The sequence below is a fragment of the Podarcis pityusensis genome (assembly GCF_964106645.2).
Source record: "Podarcis pityusensis genome assembly, chromosome: 12".
NCBI classification, from domain to species: domain Eukaryota; kingdom Metazoa; phylum Chordata; class Lepidosauria; order Squamata; family Lacertidae; genus Podarcis; species Podarcis pityusensis.
This window is the reverse complement of record NC_138037.1, coordinates 1,003,791-1,026,884: the sequence shown is the minus strand read 5'-3', so window position 1 is coordinate 1,026,884 and position 23,094 is coordinate 1,003,791. Positions and strand designations below refer to the sequence as shown.

The 23,094-nt window shown below is 57.5% G+C and overlaps 2 protein-coding genes across 2 annotated transcripts; one reads left to right on the top strand and one right to left on the bottom strand.

Annotated features, from left to right (window-relative positions):
• On the bottom strand, nt 1–9,405 carry CHPF2 (chondroitin polymerizing factor 2; the record flags this gene model as incomplete). Its single annotated transcript, XM_080975588.1, has 4 exons — nt 1–1,406; nt 4,510–4,692; nt 5,685–6,249; nt 9,095–9,405. The coding sequence occupies 4 exons, from the start codon at nt 9,403–9,405 to the stop codon at nt 129–131; spliced, it is 2,337 nt and encodes a 778-aa protein (XP_080831714.1). The 3' UTR covers nt 1–128.
• A 1,270-nt stretch (nt 9,406–10,675) lies between these two features.
• On the top strand, nt 10,676–22,195 carry LOC308459795 (ATP-binding cassette sub-family F member 2). Its single transcript, XM_080975494.1, has 14 exons — nt 10,676–10,952; nt 11,781–11,993; nt 13,920–14,102; nt 14,266–14,437; nt 14,523–14,618; nt 15,902–16,004; nt 16,216–16,311; nt 16,849–16,968; nt 17,344–17,433; nt 18,778–18,888; nt 18,994–19,056; nt 19,498–19,626; nt 20,199–20,402; nt 21,582–22,195. Exons 1-14 carry the CDS (start codon nt 10,790–10,792, stop codon nt 21,723–21,725), a joined length of 1,887 nt encoding a protein of 628 aa, XP_080831620.1. The 5' UTR covers nt 10,676–10,789; the 3' UTR covers nt 21,726–22,195.
• Nucleotides 22,196–23,094: the final 899 nt, after the last annotated feature.

Genomic DNA, 23,094 nt, shown 5'->3' with positions numbered 1-23,094 from the left:
TTGCAGCAGCAAGGAAACATTTAATTGGTTTTCTCGTTTTTTGTAAAAATTGGGTCAGTGGGTCTTCTTTTCCGTCCCCCCGCCAGCCACCAAGCACAGCAGCCTCCCTCCTTGTGCCCCCCCCCCGGTCAGGTGCTGTTGGCCTGCTCCTGCTCAAAGAGCGCCATGGCCAGGTGGGATCGGGAGCCGAGTCCTTGCAGGTTGCTGAGGACGCAGCGGTGGTAGAGCTCCTCGCTCAGGCGGGGGTTGCAGCCCCGCAAGACGTACTTCTGCGCCAGCCCCGGCTCCGCCGCCCGGAAGACGTGCAGCTCCGAGTAGCGCAGGAAGACGTCAAAGGCCTCCAGGCCCTCCAGAGCCTCCTCGCGGTCCAGCACGTCGGACGCCAGCCTTGCGCGGGCCGCCATGTAGTCCGCGTTGTAGAAGCAGGCCTCTGAGAAGGCCTGCCGGTCAAAGCGCCCGTCCCGAGGGAAGTCCGAGGCGGCCGAAGCGCCCCCGCCGGCCGCCTGCTCGCCCCCACGGAAGGCCAGCGCTGGGTTGAACTCCTGGAAGTGGACGGGGAAGAAGACCTGCCAGCTGCTGATGGCGTTCATGCGGCAGCGGTTGAGGACCTCGGCCGTGACCTCCGTCCAGACGCTGGCCAGGAAGAAGAGGGTGTCCACGGGGTGCTTCTTGGAGACGATGTCCATCAGCTTGACCTGGGAGGGGACCTCTGTCTTGACGCTGATCCAGGGAATCTTGACGTCCGAGTAGCGCCTCTCCAGCTCGGCCACCATGGCCTTGGCCCCGGCAAAGACGTCCACCTGCCCCACGCGCTGGGCGTCGTAGGGGTCGTAGACGAAGAGCAGGGTCAGGCGGGAGTTGTCCCTGGCGTCCAGGGCGTTGGTGGCAAAGGCGTCCAGGAAGCCCCCCAGGAAGTCCAGCTCCGGCACGGTGAGGGGCAGCACCAGCTGCAGGCGGGTGGCCTCCGTGACGTAGGGCATGGGGATGATCTCCACCTGGCTGAGCGGGCGCAGGAGCTGGACGCGTTTGGAGAGGAGGTGGCTGTGACCCTTCTGGGTGACGGCCTCCAGCAGCAGCTCCAGCTGGTACTCCATCCCCCGCGTGGGGTCGAAGCGGCGGTAGCCGTTGAGCAGCCGGCGCTTGCGGAAGCGCAGCTGCGGCTGGTAGCGCCGGTTCAGCTGCTCCAGCGCCGCCTGCAGGATGTCGCCCACGTCCGCCTTGCTGGCCCCCTGCAGCTCGCACTTGGGGGCCCCGTCGGGGCAGGAGAAGAGGTGCTGCTCCGTGAAGTAGTCCCAGCCAATCACCTCAAAGCGGGACTTGGGGGAAAAGGGGGCGCTGACCCCCACGGGCCACGACAGCTCTGCCTCCCCCGATGGCATCAGCGCTGTCAGGTTGCGGATCTGAGCCTGCCGGGGAGAGAGGAGGAGAACCCCCGTTAAGACGTCCCCCGACCTTCTCCCTTGCCGCACTGAAGGAATGGGTTTCCCAAACCCAAAACTGACTGTGCAGGCAGTTTGAAATCGGCACCAAAATCCCTATTTTTCCTTAGCTAAAATTCATTAACTTGAGCTCTGAGTCAATGTATAAACAAAAACCCGGCTGTATAAACAAGTGCTCAGAGCCCTCTCCTTTATCAGTTTGTGATGGCAAGGATGACCTTGGCTGTTCCAGTGGAGTGGGGATGACATGTCTAGGTCTTATCTTATGTACTGCAGCACAGACCTAGTCCGGGAACAGCGCCAGAGTGTGTTCTTGGAGTTGGTGACCTCTTGCTCCAAGATAAGAGTAGGAACAGGAATACCCTTTTATGGTCAGAAGTACAGGAAGGAAAACCCTTTTATGGTTAAGAGTACTGGAGCAGGAACATCTGTGATGTCAACCTGCGTGTACAAACTGACGTGGCTGGATTCCTGGGGAAGGGGGGAGAGGGTGCCTGGAGGAGATATATACTGCATGAAATCTCTCATTTCTTTGGACTTGCTGTGGACTGACCTCGCAAGTGCCTTTCTGCTGTTCCGGAGAGCAGAAATAAAAAACTCTTTCTCTGAACCAACCCTCGGTGTCATTTGACTTCCTTCCTCCTGTCCGGGAGCAACGCAGACCCAATCGGTGAACTCCAATAAGGCTACAGCACAGCTGGACCACCCGTGGTGGGGGCTGGAAAAGGGGGTTTCCAAAAAGTATAGCTCAGCCCGAAACAAAGGATGCTGAAGGAATCTACAAGGCCTGGTGTGTCATGGACTGAACCAGTTGGGGTCAGAGGGAGAAGAAGGTGTGGGAAGCTGAAGAGGGGACAGGGCTTAGTGAGCAGGGGGAGTCTGTGGCAGAGGGCAGTACAGAATCAGAGGCAGAAGCTGAGGAGGGAGAGGAGGGAGGCCAAGAGGCAGAGAGGAGTCTGGCTGGGGAAGAAGCACAGGGTGTCTCCTCCTCCTGCTGCTGCAACACACTCCCTTCCCACCTTGTCTCCCAGAACCAGAAGACGGCTGAAAAGGGCAGAACAGCAGTAGGCTGAACGCAGGCGCAGTCTCTAGTTGCTTGGATAAAGCCCTGGAGAGAAGGAGAGTTATAGATGGCTGTGGGAAGGCAGGGACTTTCAGTCTTGGTAACTGATATAAATTATTGTGACTTCTATGCTTTGGATCAGATTATTATGTGTATGATCTTTGCCGTCTGTTTTGTTTGTTTCTTCAGCTTGTAAACTGCCTTGTGCATAATAATATCCAAAGGCAGCATACAAATTAAAAGTGAATTGAAATGAAATTCATGAGGGCAGGACCTACGGGGGATGAAGCGCTGGGCTCATTAGGCCGGAAACCCATGGTGTTCTTGCTAATAAAGCGTTAACTCCTTCTCTGAGTAGTGCCACTACTGCTGGCTGGCTCTTTGCAGCTAGACCCACCCAGTGGTCTCCAGCCCACCAGGCCCAACGTGTGATGACTCTCCTTCACTGGAGATTCCGATGCAGAGGTTGGGGGGCCACCTGCCATGGGTTCTGGAACTGTGGCTCCTGGCCCTGCAGGGGGCTGGACTGGATGACCTTGTGGTCCTGTCCAGCGCTGCAGTTCTGTAACAGTAATTTATTATTTGTACCCCGCCTATCTGGCCAGGTTTCCCCAGCCACTCTGGGTGGCCTCCAACAAAGAATTAAAAATACATTAAAATGTCACACATTAAAAACTTCCCTGAAGAGGGCTGCCTTAAGATGTCTTCTAAAAGTCAGGTAGTTGTTTATCTCCTTGACATCTAATGGGAGGGCGTTCCACAGGGTGGGTGCCACCACCAAGAAGGCCCTCTGCCTGGTTCCCTGTAGCTTAGCTTCTTGCAATGAGGGAACCGGCAGAAGGCCCTCTGCGCTGGACCTCAGTGTCCAGGCAGAACGATGGGGGTGGAGACGTTCCTTCAGGTCTACTGGGCCTTTGAGGCTGTTTAGGGCCTTAAAGGTCAACACCAACACTTTGAATTGTGCTCGGAAACGTACTGGGAGCCAATGTAGGTCTTTCAGGACAAATGTAATGTGGTCTCGGCGGCCGCTCCCAGTCACCAGTCTGGTAGCCTCATTCTGGATTAGTTATAGTTTCCAGGTCACCTTCAAAGGTAGCTCCACGTAGAGCACATTGCAGTAGTCCAAGCTACTGTGATTCTATTACCGCAATACATTTCAGGGTGGGGGATGGGGGAAGGGAAGGTGCCAAATGGTCTCAGCCAGTTCATGTTCTGCTCCCAGGGCGTCTGAGGCACCTGGGCTGGACTGCAGAGCCCAGAAACCCCCGCAAGGTTCTCCTCCGTCAGGAGGGCAACTAATGCCTCTCCCTGCAAGTGCACTGGATGAGAGAGAAGAGCCAGCAGGTCTTTCCTGGGCGGCAGCAGGCCAGGCCAGACAGTTCCTCACCCCTGAGCCCTTTTGCAGAAGGGGCAGCAGGGAAATGGCCCAAACTAGCCAGCAAAGCCTTGTCTGCAGGCAATCTAAGAAAGAAGCCAAGTTGCAGGAACTCCAGGCTCTCAGCCGCCAACCCCACGCTCCCAGCCTGGGCCCAGCAGCTGCTGCAGGCACCCCAAATCACCTTCATGCACCCCACCCCCAGAAGCCTCCAGCTGCCCATACTGGGAGATCCTCAGCTGAAGAAGGTAGAGCTTGCAGGGTCTGATCCTGCCCAGCAGCTTCTTTGTATTCTGAACCAAACAAAAAAAAAAAAAAACCAGACTTTCCGTTACACCAGATGCTGTGTAGAGAGAACAGTGTGCAAAAGGATGACTTTGCGTCCCCCTCCAGGGACACCCTGAGAATCAGGGGCGCTTGGAGCCCCTGGTGTCACCCTGTTTGCTTCTTTGGAAGTGACCCTGCCTTAGAAATCCCAGGATGCCGGGGACCCCTCCCTGCCTTGCCGGAAGGTGACCCACAGCTGTTCCCCACCTTCCCTGCCTGAGACCAGCACCCGGCGGCCTCCATCCTCTCCACCCCCAGCAGTGAGAGAGACTGTGGGGGGTGTTGGGGGTCTCTCCCCTCTTTACCTGCAGCTCCTCTATCTCTTGGTAGGTCTGCTCCAGCTTGATCCGGCTGAACCTCTTATGCAGGCGGTACATGAGGGTGGGCTCCGTGACGGGGTGCACGGCAATCGCTCCCCAAAAGTCTTCTCCCTCCTCCTTCTCTGGGTCCGCATTCTTGGCCAGTTCATAGGACAGGTAATTCTGACCCTAAGAGAGGGAGGAAGGAAATGATGGTCTCCTGGTCCTTCTCTGCAGAAGTATTTGCACCAAAGACTTACTGTCTGCTCCCTCTTTTCCCATCCCCAAAAGCAGATGTGCCGCAGATGTTTAATCCTCATCCCAACCACCCTGCGAAGCGGGTTAAGCTGAGAACACGTGACCCAAAGTCTACTAGCCTGTGCTCTCACTGAATGGGAATTCGAACTCGCCTCCTGGCTCCAATCTCCCGACATGCTCCCTGCAGCCACAGGGCAGGGAGAGCCAGACAAAGGCAAGGGCCAGCCGGCTCCCTTTGCTCTTCTGCACAAATCCTTCCCTGCTTTTCTCTCTCCCCGACTTAAACTTCTCAGAATGTGGAGGTTTGCCTTGGGACTGGCGTTGTCCCCTAAGCCCAAGCAAGACACTACTATGGGCTGTTGGGCAGGCCTCTTCGAAGCAGACCAGGAAGCAGGCCAGGCCTGCCTTAACCAACCCCTGTCTCCCAAGTCCCCCCTCACTGCCTCCCCAGATATTGAAAAAATCCAGAGAGACAGAAGTAGCAAGTCAGAGGCTGAGCGAGCCCCACAGCATTCGCTCAGGTGACCCGCTGGGAGGGACTCCAAAGCGTAAAGAGGGCACTGGCTTCCCTGGAGCAGCTCTGGCTCTGTGGGACTCCTGCCTGCCTGGCTTCATCTCCCAGCCTCGGCCCTGTGGGAATCCTGCCTGCCTAGCCTCAACTCCTAGCCTCTTGGCCCCATGGGACTCTTGCCTCTGGACCTGTAGGACTCCTGCCTGCCTGGCCTCATCTCCTAGCCTCTTGGCCCTGTGGGACTGCCTCCCTCCCTCCATGCCCCTATCTCCCAGCCCTTTGGCCTTGTGGGACTCTTGTCTCTAGCCCCGTGGGACTCCCGCCTGCCTCCCTCCCTCCATGCCCCCATCTCCCAGCCCCTTGGCCCTGTGGGACTCTGGTCTCTAGCCCCGTGGGACTCCCGCCTGCCCACCTGGTGCTGGGAGGTGCAGCTGGTGCCCAGGAAGTCTGCGAGGCAGCGGCCCAGCCACTCGTCGGGCCGCAGGCTGAGGATCTCGTTGCGGCAGCTGTCCAGGTGGGGGTGCAGCTTGAGGAGGAGGCTGCGGGAGAGCAGGTAGCCGAAGCCGCCGTGGCAATAGCGCGCCTGCTCGTCCCCGCCAATGAACTCCTCCGCCCGGCCCAGGTAGACGTCCTGGTGGATGCTCAGGTGGGCCACGAGCGCCTTGAGCCGCTCCGGCTGGACGTAGGTGTCGTCCTGCATGACGAAGAACCAGTCGAAGTCGCCCCCGAAGTGCTGGTGGACGTAGCGCACCGTCTCGTACATGAGCCACACGGGCCGCTCGTCCCCGTGCGACACCAGCGCCAGGCCGTGGGGCACCTTGGCCCCCCGCAGCCCCGTGAAGTAGAGGAGGTGGGGGAAGTGGTGGGCGGCCGTCTTGTTGACGGCCACGGCCAGGGTGCCCAGGGTGGCCTTGGAGGTCAGCACGGCCACAAAGAGCCGCTCGCGGAAGCCCAGCTCCGTCTGGATGTAGCGCGTCCTGTGAAAGGAGAAGGAGGAGGAGAAGGGGAGCTTTTTGTCTCAAGGGGAAAGCGACAGAAGTAAAAAGGCGCTTGAAACTGTGATACGATGCAATGCAACATACAGACATGGTCAGGGCTGGAGTCAGGGGCAGGTCAGCAAGAAAGGAAGCAAATCTCCAGTGCCAGGGAAGGTAGTAACAACCACAACAACAACAACAACAAATCATTTACTCACTGCCCATCTGACGGGGCAGCTTCCAGCAAATTATAAAAGCACAGTAAAGCATCACACATTAAAAACTTCCCTGTAAAGAGTTAACTCTTTATTCAAGGAAACAAAATGCAGTGGTACCTTGGTTCTCAAACAGCTTAGCTGATGAACAAATCGGCTCACGAATGCTGCAAACCTAGAAGTAAGTCTTCCAGTTTTCGAACATTTTTTGGAAGCTGAACGTCTGATGCAGCTGTCGGCTATTCTGATTACGTTTGAGAACCAAGGTACCACCGTAGACTCAGCCTAGTGGTCTCAGCAACCATCCCCAGTAGGTGTTGCCTCGATGGAGCAGTTGCCAGGACTTAGGGGCCCTGCTCCCTCCCCTCCCCCATGGCTGCTCCCCTCCTGGATGTTTCCCAAGCAGCCTCCAGCTGTGCCTGGGTACCTCTAACCTCTGTCTGACTCTCCTCAGTATCCTGCGCGTTCTTGGACACCAGGGAGGAGCAGAGCTTGTCACTGCAAGAGAGGGAGACTCCTGGATCCATTCAGTGCTGGAAACTCAAGATATATAAGCTAGGCACTTAAACCAGGGTTCCAGTCGCCCAAACAGAATGCCTAGTTGCCATTTTGGGGCAAGGAGACTCTAAAGCCTTCTTTTTCAAAGGATGGACTGGCTGCGTCTCAGTTAAACATCTGGCTAGTTCAGAAGACCACCCTGAGCTCGGTTAGGAGCTTTGAGAACTTAAAGAAGGAAAGCCCCATCGATATGGGCCTGGAGAGCGCTGAATGGGCCCGTGTTTCTGGCCTCTGGCTGAGGCAGTGCTCCTTCCCCGCTGGCCACCAACAGGGCCAGAGACCTCTCTGGGCGCAGCTGGGAGCCTGAAGTACCGCAACTCGGGGGTAGACTCACAACGCTGCTCCTGGGCACTTGCACACCGCAGGTTCCTCGGGGTACAGACAGAAAGAGGGAAAACTCCTCGTGAGCGTGAACGCTCCTCCCTCCCCACAGACCTGCATTGCAGCAGCAGCCCCTGGATCAGGGTGCATGGGGCACTCGGGCCCGTTCTCCCGGGGAAAGGGCACCACCAGCTCACTGTTTAGGGAAGCTTTTAATGTTTGATGTATTACGGTATTTTAATATTTTGTTGGAAGCCACCCAGATGGGCAGGGTATAAATAATAATAATAATAATAATAATAATAATAATAATAATTACTGTAGCTGAGCCATGCTCTCCCTGCCTCTACTCCCTCCTGCAATGTGGGGAGCAGCTGCAGCAGCACCCAAGCGCGGTTGTCCCCAGCGCACAGGAAGCGCACCAAAGGAAAGCCCTGACCGAAGGTTATGAAATCATGCATGGCATGGGGAAAGTAGGAAAGGAAAAGTTTCCCTCCTTAGTCTCATGACACTAGAACTCATGGAAACCCCATGAAGCAGAATGTTGGTCAGACACAGGGCAGAGAAAAAGAAGTATTTATTCACACAGCACGGAGTTAAACTGCGGAACTCCTGGCCACAAGAGGCAGGGATGGCAACCAATCTGGGTGGCTTTAAAAGAAGACTGGACGAATTCATGGAGGAGAGGGCCATGAAGGGCTCTTAGCCAGGATGATTATGCTGTGCCTCCAGTGGGAGGGAGCAGGTGGTCTTGTGTTCAAATCCTGCTTGCAGGCTTCCCATAATAGGCATCTGATTGAACCCTGTGGATGCTGGACTAAAGGGACCAGGCAGGAAGACTCTTCTTCTGGAACCTCCAGGTACAGAGGCAGTCTATCTAGATTCCTAGTTCTCTTCTGAGAGTCTTTGCTTCCCCCAAAGCCAGAGGGCTTTGACCTCGCCCTTGTGATCCACACGGCGGTCATCTCCAGACTGGATCATTGTAACTTGCTCTACGTGGGGCTGCCTTTGAGACTGACCCAGAAACTTCAGTGGGTGTAGAACGCCATGGCGAGGTTCCTTACGGGGTCCTCGCTGCGGGATCACATTCACCCGGTGCTCTACCAGCTGCACTGGCTCCCGGTGGAGTACAGGATCAGGTTCAAGGTGCTGGTTTTAACCTTCAAAGCCCTATGCGGTCTAGGACCCTCGTCCCTACGGGACTGCCTCTCCTGGTATGCCCCACGGAGGACCTTACGGTCTGCAAATAAAAACATCTTGGAGATCCCAGACCACAGGGAGGTTAGGCTGGCCTCAACCAGAGCCAGGGCTTTTTCGGCCGTGGCCCCGATCTGGTGGAACGCTCTGTCACAAGAGCCTAGGGCCCTGCGGGACCTGACATCTTTCCTGCAAGACAGAGCTGTTCCACCAGGCCTTTGGCCAAGGCACAGCCTGACCCTCTCTCTCCTGTAATCCTCACAGAACTCTATCCCAATGGTTGCCATTAATTTGATTTTGAACTGATTTTGAAAATGAATTGATTTTAGAATGTTGTGTTACTTTTATTGTTGTTAGCCACTCTGAGCCCGGCTTCGGCTGGGGAGGGTGGGACATAAATAAAATTTTATTATTATTATTATTATTATTATTATTATTAGGGACTGTTGGCAAAAGCCTTGCTTACCTCTGGCATGACAGTGCTCCTCCTCCCCAAAGCCCCTGGAACCCAGCTCTGGGGAGAAGGCTCGCCCCCTCCAGCATAAGCGCCTTACCTGAGCACCTTCTTGTAGGGCTTGCTGGGGTCCCTGTAGTAAGGCACGATGCGCGGCTTGAACTCCTCCTGCGACTCCTCGCCCTCCTTCCTGCCCGGCCCCGCTCCTCCTCCTCCGGCCCCCGGCAGCCCCTCTCCGTCGGGCTGCCGCCCATGGCCCAGCGCGGCTCCGCCGGCGGCGTCGGCGCAAGAGTCTCCGGCGTCGCCCTGGATCCACGAGACGCGCAGCAGGCTCAGGCTGCAGCCCAGCGACAGACCCAGCAGCAGCGGCAGCGCCGGGCGCAGCACCGCCAGCACCGTGGCCACGCGCATGGCCGGCGGCGGGCGCCCGGATGGGGCAGCCGGGGCTCCGCGACCATGGAGCGGCGAGCCGAGGGGAAGCGGGGCGCCTTGCCGGACGCGCCGTCCAGGGCCGGGGCGAAGTGCAAACCTGGGAGCGGGGAGGAAGGAAGGGGGTCACCATGGAAGACAGCGGCGCCCACCCCACGAAGTGCCCCCAGGAGGAGGGCAAGGGGACCACCCCGACCGCGCCGTCTAAGGCCGGGGCGAAGCGCAAACCTGGGAGCGGGGAGGGAGGGAGGAAGGGGGTCACCATGGAAGACAGCGGCGCCCACCCCACGAAGTGCCCCCAGGAGGAGGGCAAGGGGACCACCCCGACCGCGCCGTCCAGGGCCGGGGCGAAGCGCAAACCTGGGAGCGGGGAGGAAGGAAGGAAGGGGGTCACCATGGAAGACAGCGGCGCCCACCCCACAAGGCGCCCCCCGAAAGGGGGCGAGGAGACGGTGCGCCCGCCCGCGCCGTCTGAAGCAAGGGCTTCGGGCAGAGCTGGGAGGGAGATCAGGGAGGATGGGCGCCTGGACAGCACGGAAGACAGCAGCACCCGCCCCCCCCCGAAGTGCCCCCAGGAGGAGGGCAAGGGGGCCACCCCAACCGCGCCGTCTAAGGCCGGGGCGAAGCGCAGAACTGGGAGGGAGGAAAGAGATCGGGACGGGTGGGCGCCGGGGCAGCATCCCCCCCTCCAGGACGCGCCCTCCGGGGGGGGCCATCGGGGGTCCCTTCGCAGGAGGGGCAGGCGCCAAGGAGACGCCCGCGTGCGCCCGGTGGGGCCGAGGCCGGAGCGGGGCTGGCCGGCTGCTCTCGCGTCTGCCCCCGACGGGGCGGGCTGCCCCTTCCCCTCGGATGGAGGCGGCTTCCCCCTCGCCCAGGCCGGCTCGCGGGGCTCACCTTCCGCCCCCGTCCTCCTCGCGCCCCGTGTCTGGCGTTCACACGCTCCCCGTCCCCGCCCGGCGGCCTCGCGCGCTTCCTCCCGCTCCTCTTCTTCCGCCCCCGCGGCCGGCGCCTCCCTCGGGGAAGAGGGCGGACTCCATTTCCCGGCGTGCCCCTTCCCGCGCGGGGCAGGCCGGGCGCCGTAGTCCGCCCAGACTCGCCTTCCCGGCCTGCCCCGGGGCCCGGCGGGCGCTGACGTCTCGGGCGGCCATTGGCGGAGCGGGCGCGGCGTCGCGGGGGGGGGCGGGGCCTGGGGTGCACGCGGCGGCGGCGGCGGCAGCTGCTCTGTTGCGACAGGAGGGAAAGCGCGGCGGAGAGAGAGCGAGCGAGAGCGAGAGAGCGAGAGGCGCCGGCGGAGCCCCGGAAGCAGGAGCAGCCCGGGCCGGCCGGAGGGAGGGAGGGAGCCAGCGAGGCCGGGCCTCCCCCCGCGATGCCGTCGGACCTGGCCAAGAAGAAGGCGGCCAAGAAGAAGGAGGCGGCCAAGGCCCGCCAGAGGCCCCGGAGAGGCCCCGAGGAGAACGGCGAGGACGCCGGCGGGGAGCCCGAGGCCGCCCGGGGGGGGCGCCAGGCCAACGGGGCCGACGCCGAGCCAGGTGGGCCGCCCGGGGGGGGGGGAGCGGGGCTCAGCGGCGCCTCCTCTCAGGCAAGGCGCCAGTCCTCAGCGAGGAGCCGCGGGGAGGCTGCCGCCCTCTTCCGCCTTGGCCCCCTCCCGAGTCCCTTTCCTGGGCCCGGCCGGGGGAGGCTACCCGGAAGAGCCCTCCTTCCTCTCGCATGCGGAGCAGGGGCCCCCCATCGGGGTGATTCAGCGCCTTCTCTCAAGCAAGGCTCCAGTCCTCAGTGAGGAGCCGCCCTCTCCCGCCTTTCCCCGGGCCGAGCCGGGTGAGGATCCCGGAAGGGCCGCTCCTCCCTCTCCCCCCTTCTCTGGCACGTGGGCCGGCCTATGGGGCACGAGGCTGCCCTTAAGGGGGGGGGTCCCCCACCGGGATGATTCATCACCTTCTCTAAAGCCGCCTCAGTCAGGAGCCACGGGGGTTGTTGCCCTCTTTGGGCTTCTACCTCTCCGAGTCCTTTTCCTGGGTGGGGTGACCCCCCTTTGTGGAGGAGTCACACACCCCGTAAGCCAGCCTTTCTCAACCTGTGGGTCCCCAGATGTTGTTGAACTACAACTCCCTCCACCCCTAGCTAGCAAGGCCAGAGCTTAGGGACGATGGGAGTTGTAGTCCAACAAAATCTGGGGCCCCACAGGTGGAGAACCGCTGCGTGTCATTCCAGAAGGCAGCTTTCCTTATCTCTCTCCTTGTGAAAGGAAGGGGCTTGGCAGGGGGGGGCACCCAGTTCTCTCTTCCCTCCCCTCCCCCAAGCCAACGCCACCCCCCTGAGAGGACCCTTGGTTCTGATGGGAGCTGTGGTTCCCCCTCCAGATGTGGACACCATCTCCAAGGCCATTGAGGAGTTTGAGCTGAAGAAGGCGGCCGCCCGCGCCGTGACGGGGGTCCTCGCCTCGCACCCCAACAGCACCGACGTCCACATCATCAACCTCTCCCTCACCTTCCACGGACAGGAGCTGCTCAGCGACACCAAACTGGAGCTCAACTCGGGGCGGCGCTACGGCCTCATTGGCCTGAACGGCACCGGTGAGGCCAAGGGCGGGGCGGCAGGGCATGGCGGAAGGAGCAGGAAGGGGCATGGCTAACATGGGGGTAGGGTAGGCAAGAGGGTCCGTTGTGATAGCTTCAGCACTGGGGGTTGGACTAGATGGCCCTTGGGGGTCTCTTCCAGCTCTGCAAGGGGGCCAGAGCACAAGTCCCCCCAGGTGGATGGGTGCCGGGATGGAGGGGTGGGAGACGGTGGAGCTTACTGTGAAGCCTGGCATTGCAGGGGCCAGACTCGGCCTTCCAGCCCTTGCCAAGGTGGCACCGATGCCAGTGGAGCTCTGGGAGGTTTTTTGGGGCCCCCACTGGTCCATTTGCCCTTCTGCCAAGGAGGTGCCTTGGAAAAACCAAGGCGGTGACAGCCTGCCAAAGGGGAAACTGGCACCTCTCCCTCAGAGGCTGTTGGGGTGCAGTGGGAGCTCAGTTGTTGGGCACTGCCTGGCCTCTTCTTGGCAGAAGATCAGCCTCCTTGGCCAGCGTCCGAGGAGCAGCTCAATGGCCCTGGGTCCGTCTCCTGGGGACTATTTTCATCGCCTGCGGTGTGGAGTCTGTTGGGCAGCAGCTCCCGTCAGCCCCATGTCCAACCAGGCGAGAGTATTTCTGCGTGATACTGGCATCTCTCTTGGTGCCACCTCAGACTGATCTTGTCAGGCAGTTTGCAAAGATGGAAGTTTGGTGCCCACGTAGAAGTTCTGTGTTTTTGCTGGTAGCTGCCCTATCTTTTCTGTCAGAAAATCCTGGGTTTCGTTGACTCAGTCATTTGGGGGTCTTGCTGCCCAGGGCCCCCTCCCTCCCACCACCCTTTTTTTTTTTTGCTTTCCAAGGAGCACAGCTGGCCATCAGGGCCAGAGAGACAACATCAGCCCTGATCATCCACTCGCCATTTCTATTTCTGTTTCTCATCTGATTCCTGTATTGCGGGGGGGGGGGGGGGGTCAATTTAGATGAGCCTTGGGGTTCTTTTCCAACTTTACAGTTCTGTGGTTCTTTGGTACTGCTTTTGCGTGTGATAGTTTTCATATGTGAGGTCAGTCAGGCATTTATGTGGGCCAATACCAAAAACTTCCTTCCCCCAACTTTTAAAAAGTTGCTTTTAAAAAATACTATACCTGCATTGTTGTGTTCCAAGACTATTATACATATAGGTGTTGAGTCTTGTACACAGTCGTCCGCATGGCATTTAAATAAACTAGGGAAGCTTCCTTCCTGAATATTCATGCCGTGGCGTCATGTGTCCTGGGGCTGCCTTTCTTTTTGGGGGTTCCCTGGCTGGGGGTGGCGCTATGTGGCAGCCCTTTCCCCATCAGGGCCCTCTCCTGCGGGGGCCGCAAACTCCAGGTATAGAGGGGAACCTGAAGGAGACCTCCCAGTTCTGAACACTGCAGGACCACAGAGGCGGGTTTTACGGGAATCTCGGGGGCCGGAGGGCCAGTTCCCCAGGCATCTAGGAGTGACCTTCCTTGTGGCTCCCTTGGGAGACGGCTGCATTGCTAGAGAAGACCGGAGGGGTCTTGGAATCCTGGAAGAGACCCTGAGGGTAAGGCAGGTATCGCAGGAAAAGCACTTCTTGGTCATTTCTTTAAGGGAGTCTATTTTAAAGTTTTTATGTGTTTCATTGCTATTGCACTTTTAAACTTAAAATCCATTGTTGTACTGTATATTGTTTTAAATGTTTGTTTTGCTATTGGGATTGTAGTTCCATTTGCGTTTCTCAAGCTGGTCTCTGACCGTAATAAATTTCATGTTCATGTTCACCCCTGACACTCCGACTCCCGATTGAAAAACTCCAGGGAAACAGATCCCCCCCTTCCACTTCTGAGGGAGTCTGTCCCACCATCGAGGGGCTCTCACCCTTGGGAATGTCTCCCTGGGGTTCACTGGGGCCCTCTGCTTGCCTCCCTTGCCCAGGGAAGTCCATGCTGCTGTCGGCCATCGGGAAGCGGGAGGTGCCCATCCCCGAGCACATCGACATCTACCACTTGACCCGCGAGATGCCCCCCAGCGAGAAGACGCCCCTGCAGTGCGTGATGGAGGTGGACACGGAAAGAGCCATGCTGGAGCGGGAAGCAGAGCGGCTGGCGCACGAGGACGGTAACGGCTCTTAAATTGGTCCAGCGCCCTAAAACCGCAGGCCTCCCAGTGGAGCAAATTGGGGGGGGGGAGCGGACACACATCTCCCACTGCAGCAGCAGCAGCAGCAGCGCAGGGGCCCAGAGCCAGGTGGGCTCACCTGCTTTCTCTCCCCCCCCCCCAGCTGAGTGTGAGAAACTGATGGAGCTGTACGAGCGCTTGGAGGAGCTGGACGCTGACAAGGCGGAGATGCGGGCGTCGCGGATCCTGCACGGCCTGGGCTTCACCCCCCTCATGCAGAGGAAGAAGCTGAAGGACTTCAGCGGCGGCTGGCGGATGCGGGTGGCCCTCGCCAGGTGGGTGCTGGGCGGACAGGATGGGCTCCTCTGCGGCTGGGCAGGCTCCCTCACACCAGCCTCCCCTCCTCTCCCCCCCTCGCAGGGCGCTCTTCATCCGGCCCTTCATGCTGCTGCTGGACGAGCCCACCAACCACCTGGACCTGGACGCCTGCGTGTGGCTGGAGGAGGAGCTGAAGACGTGAGTGCGCGCGGGGAGGCCCCTCGCACCCCACCCCCTGCCCCATTGAGCTCGGCCTTCCCTTCCAACTCCCCTTTCTGAGGACCCTTCTGGGTCAGGCCAAGGGGGGCCCACCTACTCCAGCATCCTGTTCCAAATGCTTGTAGGAAATGAGGGATCAAGATAGACTGCCTCTGGACCTGGAGGTTCCATAAGAAGAGCCTGGCTGCTGGATTAGGCCAGTGACCCACCAGAAGCCCCCAGAGCAACTCTCTCCTCCTGCTATTAGAAGCGTTGCTGCTTCCAGGTGCGCAGGCAGGGCAGAGCCGTCCTGGCTAGCAGACTTCCATAGCCTTCTCCTGCTCCATGAATTTGTCTAATCTTCTTTTCAAGCCATCCAGGTTGGTGGCTGCCTGCAGGAGGGAGTTCCACAGTTTAACAAAGCCCAGTTGGTTTTATCTGTCCTGGATATTCCAAGGTTCAGCTCCATGGAATGTCCGTTGGTTGAAGAGTTATGAGAGAGGGAATATTAATAGTAATATTAATAGTAATAGTAGTAATACTACTACTACTACTGCTAATAATATTTTTATTATCTATACTCGACCCATCTGACTGGGTTTCCTCAGCTACTCTGGGCAGCTTACGGCATATCTAAAAACAACAAGCATTAAAAGCCTCCTGATACAGGCGGGCTACCTTCAGATGTCTTCTAAAAGTCAGTTGTTTATTTCCTTGACATCTGGTGGGAGGGCCTTCCACAGGGCGGGTGCCACCACCGAGAAGGCCCTCTGCCCGGTTCCCTGTAACTTGGCTTCTCGCAGCGAGTGAACCACCAGAAGGCCCTCGGAGCTGGACCTCAGTGTCTGGGCTGAACGATGGGGACGGAGACGCTCCTTCAGGTCTACTGGGCCATGGCCGCTTAGGGCTTTCAAGGTCAGCACCAAAACTTTGAATTGTGCTTGGAAGTGTATTTTCAAGACCAGTGTTAGGTTGTCTCGGTGGCTACTCCAGTCACCAGTCTAGCTGCCGCATTCTGGATTAGTTGTAGTTTCCAGGTCACCTTCAAAGGTAGCCCCATGTAGAGTGCATTGCAGTAGTCCAAGCGGGAGATAACTAGAGCATGCACCACTCTGGCGAGACAGTCTGTGGGCAGGTAGGGTCTCATTCTGCGTACCAGATGGAGCTGGTAGACAGCTGTCCTGGACACAGAATGGACCTGCGCCTCCATGGACAGCTGTGAGTCCAACATGACTCCCAGGCTGCGCACGTCTTTTCTCACACTTCTGGCTCTGCTTCTGCAGGTTCAAGCGCATCCTGGTGCTCATCTCCCATTCTCAGGACTTCCTGAACGGCGTCTGCACCAACATCATCCACATGCACAACCGCAAGCTCAAGTATTACACGGTGAGCAGGAATCGGGGCCAGGCGCTGGGCGGTGAGGCTTGCTGCCGCCTCCTGAAAGAGACTGGCCCTGCTTCCAAAATCAAGGGTGGTGGGTCCTCTTTTGTGTGCCTGCCCCCTGGCTGTGGTGGCTGGGCCTGGAGGGCTGCAGGAGGAGCCCCCTCCCCGGGCCAGAGCCCCAGGCCAATGGGGATATCCCTCTCTCCTCCTCCAGGGTAACTACGACCAGTATGTGAAGACCCGCCTGGAGCTGGAGGAGAACCAAATGAAGCGCTTCCACTGGGAGCAGGATCAGATTGCCCACATGAAGGTAGCCATCCCAAAGGGACTCCTGAAGGCCATCATCCACGGTGGCTCTGTACTGCCCTCTGCAGTGGGAGACAGTTGCTGGGCATCATGGGAGAGGGGAGAGCTTATTTACTTTTATTTATTTACTGAATTCGAATGCTGCTCTTCAGCTGAACATCCCAGGGCGATTCACAACAGAAAAATACAAAATGAGAGTATAATATACAGTATGAAACAAGCATATTTTAAAAGCCATAGAATGTTAATTGCTCTTGTGCTCCCCTTCCCCCCCCCCCAAAAAAAATCTGGGGTGCTGTTGCTGGTTGGTGCTGAGCTATATGGAGCCAGGGGTGTTGTTGGCCAGGGGTGGGGGACAGGATCTGGCCAACCCCACCATGATGGGCATCTTGGCAGGTGGGTCCCTCTGACTCTAGAATTCTTGGTGGCCCGGCTTAAAAGGAGACCTCATCTGGGTCTTCTGTCCAAATTTATTCCCCTCCTTTCCCTGCTCCCTGTGCCCTCGCCTCTGTGCCCACCGCTGACCTCTGAATCGTTGCAGAACTACATCGCCCGCTTTGGTCACGGCAGCGCCAAGCTGGCCCGCCAGGCGCAGAGCAAAGAGAAGACCCTCCAGAAGATGATGGCCTCAGGGCTGACCGAACGGGTGATCAACGACAAGGTGAGGTGGGGAGATGGTCAGCCTGTGCCCCCACAAGTGGGAGCTGAAGGGGCTGAGCCGGGGGGCAGGGGCAACTCAGCAGGCTTTCCTGGGGCTCTTGTACAGGGATGGGGGGGTGGCTAGAAGACCAGGACTTCGGTTCCTGTAATCAATGCAGCGGGTTGGATGACCCTTGGGTCCCTTCCAACTCTCCACTTCTGTGGTTCTCTGACCAGCTACCCAGGACCCTGGGCGGGTCTGTTTACTTCCCAGGCGCTAGCTGGCATTGGAGGGGAGAAGGTGGCAGCGGCTCCTGGCCTGGGGTGCTGCAGGGAGGAGAAACCAAGGGTTGCTGACCTGGACCCCCCCCCCCCTTGTTTCCCTCTTCTTCCCCAGACACTCTCCTTCTACTTCCCCTCGTGTGGGAAGATCCCACCTCCTGTCATCATGGTGCAGAACGTCAGCTTCAGATACAGCCAGGATGGGGTGAGTGGAGGGGCCAGGGGCTGTCAATATCGGAATTTCATTTCACTCTTAATTTGTATGCCGCTTATCTGTACTGTGACACACAAGGCGGCTCACAAGCTGAAGAAGCAGCAAAATGTACGAATGAGAGAAAAGGCCAGGAAGAGGCCGCAGGATCGAGGCTTATAAAATTATTCCTGGCGTGGAGGAAAGGGGAGAGGAGAAAGCTTTCCTCCCTCTCCTAACACGGAGACGTCCAATGAAGCCGAACGTGGGAAGATGTAAGGGAAATGTAAGGAAGTCTTTCCTGCGACAGAGGGTTAAACTGTGGAACTCCTTCCCGCAGGAGCCAAACTAGGTGGCTTCAAAAGGGGATTAGGCAAAGTAGAAGAATTGGTGGCTCCTAGCCAGGATGGCTCTGCTTGGCCTCTGCAGTCGGAGGCAGTAAGTGCTTCTGAATCCCAGTTGCTGGAAACCAGAGGACAGGAGAGCTGTTCTTGCACTCTGATCCTCCTCCTGGGTTTCCCAAAGAGTTATCTGGTTGGCCACTGTGGGAAGAGGACTAGATGGGCCACAGGCCTGCTCCACCAGCCTCTTATTGTTGTGATGCTGCTAAGGAATCGGGGGTAATTGGCAAGCCCCCAGCTGGCTCCAGCTCACTGGCCGACGTGCCGGTCGAACTCTAGTCCTTGGTGCAGCATGAAACAGCGACCCACAGCTTCAGAAGCCTTCAGAAGCTGGAGCACGCTCTAATCAGCCAGAGTAAGCACTACGCCACAGAAGTGGCAGGAGACGGCTGGAAAGAGCATATTTACAGGCAGTGTAATCAGCGTACATCAGGACAAAAGGAAAAACATGTCTTCTCCCTTTCGTGTCCAAGCAAGCAGCATAAGCAAAAGCTATACACGCAAACGGAAGTTCCCAGCAAGCTGTGCTGGAGTGTAAACAGACATGTGACATGCAACAGTTCCACACGTCTGTTAAGGTGGAACGGAATATCGTAACACATACGTTATCAAGTAACAGTCCAATCCAGGGCAAAAAAACACACACAAAAATCTGACTTTGAAATAAGCAGCTAATACCAAGTAAAGTATTATTTAGTAATACATTACAATATAATAGTGCACAATAAGATTAATTCTCAGAATATCAGCAAACAGTAATTAAACTAAAATCCACACTCAATGAATCATTACTACTCTATAATCGTTCAGAAAAAATAATAATAACAGCAAGCTGCAGTATATTTAAAATATCATGCAAGATGATTGAACTGAGCAGACAAGTCATATAACTTTAAAACGTTAGAAATAAAGTTAGGGAACTTATTTCTCCGCCTCACTCTCTGTCTGTCCCCTTCAGCCCTGGATCTACAACAATCTGGAGTTTGGCATCGACCTGGACACTCGCGTGGCCCTTGTGGGGCCCAACGGGGCTGGGAAAAGCACGCTGCTCAAGCTCCTCACAGGGGAGGTGAGGACCTGGCGCTCGTGGCTTGCTTGGGGGGGGGGGTTGGGGTATAGAAATGGCCTTTTCCTCTCTGCTGGAGTCTCTGACCGGCTTGCCCTTTCCCTCCAGCTGCTGCCCAGCGACGGCATGATCCGCAAACACTCTCACGTCAAGATCGGCAGATACCACCAGGTGCTGTTTATTTGGGGGGTTTCTGGCTCCTTCCCAAGGCACTGCTAAGGACCTGGAGGGGTGGGGGGCACTGCTAGTTCCCTGTGGGGGCAGAGAGCCAGTGAGGCCTAGTGGCTACAGCATTGGGACTAGGGCCTGAGTTTGAATCTCCACCCGGCATGAAGGCTTTTGCTGGGTGTGACCTTGGGGTCCAGTCCTTGCCTCTCGGCCTAGCCTACCTCAGAGGGATGTTGTGGGGGGCAAAATGGGGAGGGGGAGAAGAGCCAGGCATGAGCCACCTTGAAGCTCCTTGGAGGAGAAGTTGTGCTATAAACGCAGTCAATGCGTAATTCAGGGTGGCAGCAGCTCAAGCCAAGCAGAAGGGGGGGGGGGGACAGAGGGAGAGCAGTGTGCCCCCCCTCCCCTCATGTACTCCCTCTCCCCACCCCTCGGCCTCCTCAGCACTTGCAAGAGCAGCTGGACCTGGACCTCTCCCCGCTGGAGTACATGATGAAGTGCTACCCAGAGATCAAGGAGAAGGAGGAGATGAGGAAGATCATCGGGCGCTATGGGCTGACGGGGAAGCAGCAGGTGGGTCTGGCCTGGGGGAAGAAGGAAGGAGCCCCAGGCCTGTGCTGTCTGCTGTGGGGCGGGGGGGGGCAGAGTCTGAGGGGCAGCCCCTGGCAGGACACAGAAGACCAGGGGGCAGCCCTGGGGAATCCGAGGCAGGCAGGATGAGATCATAGAACAGCAAGGTCCGAACACAGGAATCTCAGCTCAAGCGTCCCTGACAGATGGCCACACAACCTCTGCTTAAAAGCCTCCTAGGAAACAGCTACTACTGTCAAGATGTTCTTCCTAATGTTGAGAACCTGAAATTGCGCCAGAGTCCTGGGTCCAGTTCTGAGCCTTTCAAGCGAAGGTGCCTTTAGGGGCTGGCATTTAGGGGGTTTCTGTGTGCAAAGTGGGTCTCCCCCCCCCCCCATGAGCTGGGGACCCTCCTTCTGCTTAGACCAGCGCAGGAAGGGGGAGCGTTGCTCTTGAGCTCAGACCTCGCTTGCGGGTTTCCCCTTCGAGCCCCTGAGTGGCTCCTATGAGAACAGACTCCTGGGCTGGACGGGCCCCTTTGGCTCTTTCTCTTCTGACACGGTCGTGCCCGGCAGGTGAGCCCCATCCGGAACCTGTCGGATGGGCAGAAGTGCCGCGTCTGCTTTGCTTGGCTGGCCTGGCAGAACCCCCACATGCTGTTCCTGGATGAGCCCACCAACCACCTGGACATCGAGACCATCGACGCTCTGGCAGACGCCATCAACGACTTCGAGGGAGGCATGATGCTGGTCAGCCACGACTTCCGGCTCATCCAGCAGGTCAGTGGAGGGGGCAGCCCCAGACCCAGCCCTGGGGACCTCTGCTTCACCTGCGCCAAAGGCTGCCTCTTGCCACGCTGGGGGGTGGGGGTGGGAAGAGCCCTCCCCTTCCTGCAAGGAGGATGACGCAATCCACGAGTTCTGGTGCTGGGTGGGGAAGGTTCCATAGTGAAGGCGTTTATGGGGTCCGTTACCCCCTCCAGATGTTGCTGGACTCTCCCATCAATCTGACTGATGGGGGCAGGAAGTTCAGCAACATCTGGAGTTGTGCCAGAGGGCCTTCTCAGTAGCAGCGCCCGCCCTGTGGAATGCCCTCCCATCAGATGTCAAGGAAATAAACAACTACAGTCATACCTGGGGATAAATGTGCTTCAAGTTAAGTATTTTTGGGTTGCGCTCCACGGCAAACCGGAAGTAACGGAGCGCATTACTTCTGGGTTTTGCCGTGCATGCATGCGCAGACTGTCAAAATGATGTCATGTGCGGAAGCGGCAAAACGTAACCCGCCCATGTTAAGACGCGGGTTGTGTTCGCTTCAGGATGCGAACAGGGCTCTGGAACAGATCCCATTCGCATCCCGGGTACCACTGTATCTGACTTTTAGAAGACATCTGAAGGCAGCCCGGTTTAGTGAAGTTTTTAATGTCTGACGTTTTATTGTGTTTTTAATATCCTGTTGGGAGCCGCCCAGCGTGGCTGAGGCAACCCAGCCAGATGGGCGCGGTACTATTATTATTGTTGTTGTTGTTGTTGTTATTAACAACAACAACTATTATTACTATTCCCCAAATAATAATCACACGCCCATCATTTGGTGAAGAAGTAAAAGGAGTATTTACTTACGTAACTTAGGTCTTGAAGTAGCAATTACAGTAGCAAGATGAAGGCAGTTTTATAACTGCTATCTAAGCTATAAAAGTACAAAAAGCAAGTTCCAAATGGTGTCTGAGTGTGTGCTTGGAGGCCCAGGCAGGAAGGCAGGATGCAGTGTTACCGCTTCCTGCCAAGGCAGGCAAAGGAAGTGATCTCACAGAGTTCACTCTAGCGAATTTTACAGGAAAGCTCTGTGACCCTCAGCCCCTCCATGTGCCCCTCTGGCAAAACACACATTGTTGCTTTGGACTCGGATGAGGTCCCGCACTTTCCCTGACGCAAGAGGCCGCCTGCTCTTCCTTCCAGGTGGCCCAAGAGATCTGGGTCTGCGAGAAGCGGACGATCGCCAAGTGGCCGGGCGACATCCTCTCCTACAAGGAGCACCTCAAGTCCAAGCTGGTGGGCGAGGAGCCGCCTCCGCAGATGGCAAAGAAGACTCACAGCGCCTGAGGGCCCTCTGCCGGCCCGGTGGGTCAGCTGAGCTGCTTTCCCCCAGAGACTGGTGCCAGCCTCCAGCCCACCTGCTGCTCCTCCGCCTTGCCAGGGGGAAGGAACAGGCAGCAACAAATCTTCTCTTCAGTTCCTGAGCTCCTGCCGCCGCTGCTGCTGCTTCTTCCTCTTGCACAACCACCACCTCTCCACTCTCCTTCCCTCTGCTCCCCCCAGCTGGACAACCCCTTCTCCTCCTCCTCTTCTTCCTCCTCCTCCTCCTCCTGCCTGCAGAGGGAACTTCTCCAGCCCTCTGCACCAAGTGGGAGGTGGGGGTCTGGGCTGACACCGCAGGGCTGACTCTCTGCTTTCATTTCCAGACTTCACTCCTTGGGCCTCCGTTTGTTTTTAGCAATTATTATTTATCGATGTAATTACCAGACCTGTTGGAGAACTTATCAGCCAGTAATAAAGAGGAAAAAGTGTTTCAATAGTTCTGCTTTCTTCTCGCGGAGGCGATAGGAGCAGGGGGGGGGGGGGCAGGAAAGCTCTGTGTGCCTCAGCTCATCTGGAAAATAAGGTAAAAGCAAGAGTTGACGTCTCGGCTGGCTGTTGGGTTGGCTTGACCGTGGCCGTGCCATCCTCATTCATGTTTGGGTCTGCGGGGAGTGGCGAGTACCTTCTCAAAAGTGACTAAGAGGGAGGCCAGGTGATACTGAAATGCCCAGCTGCACTGAGTGCTCCTCTTTGTGGCTCTGAGCATCCCTTGCCAGCCTCAGCTCATGTGGAGCTGTACCCACTCTCCCACACTGCCCTACTAGCCTGTCTCCCCTCCCTGGCTTCTTCAGGTGATGAGACACACACAATGGATGCTGGACCCACCAAGGCTACTGAGAAGTATGTCGTGCCACTTTTTTTGGGGGGGGGGAATCCCTCCCCAAATATCAAAGCGACCGCCAGAATCTCTCCCACCCAACACGCATTTTATACTTCCTTTTCTGGAAGGGCTGTGTCACATGTTCCCTGAAGCGGAAAGCCGAAAGGGGCACAATCCCATCTTGGGTTTGGCTCTGGCCCCCAGGCAGGCTCACACCTGGGTTGCCCCACAGCCCTCATGTCCCCCCCCCCACCTTACCAAGATCTCTCCCTGGTTGGCCCATAGGTGCCTGGAGCAAAGCGGGCAGTGAAGGCCTGTTTCCAGAGGGTCTCCCCTCCTGGGGATGCCGGCAAGCTCTTCCCATCTTGGGAGGTCCTGACTGGGCAAGGCAAAAGTCTGTCCACCCCCTGCAGCCCAAGGCACAGTTGCCCACCCTCACTCACTTTATTTATTAGAAATATATACTGCTTTGTCATTTTAAAAAAGTATCAAAAGTAGTGGTTTGCAGCAATA

Coding starts and splice junctions, on each gene's coding strand:
- LOC308459795 (XM_080975494.1), top strand. CDS start 10,790: ATGCCGTCGGACCTGGCCAAGAAGAAGGCGGCCAAGAAGAAGGAGGCG. Junction 16,969..17,343: donor AACGGGTGATCAACGACAAG/GTGAGGTGGGGA, acceptor CTTCTTCCCCAG/ACACTCTCCTTCTACTTCCC. Junction 19,627..20,198: donor GGCTGACGGGGAAGCAGCAG/GTGGGTCTGGCC, acceptor CGTGCCCGGCAG/GTGAGCCCCATCCGGAACCT.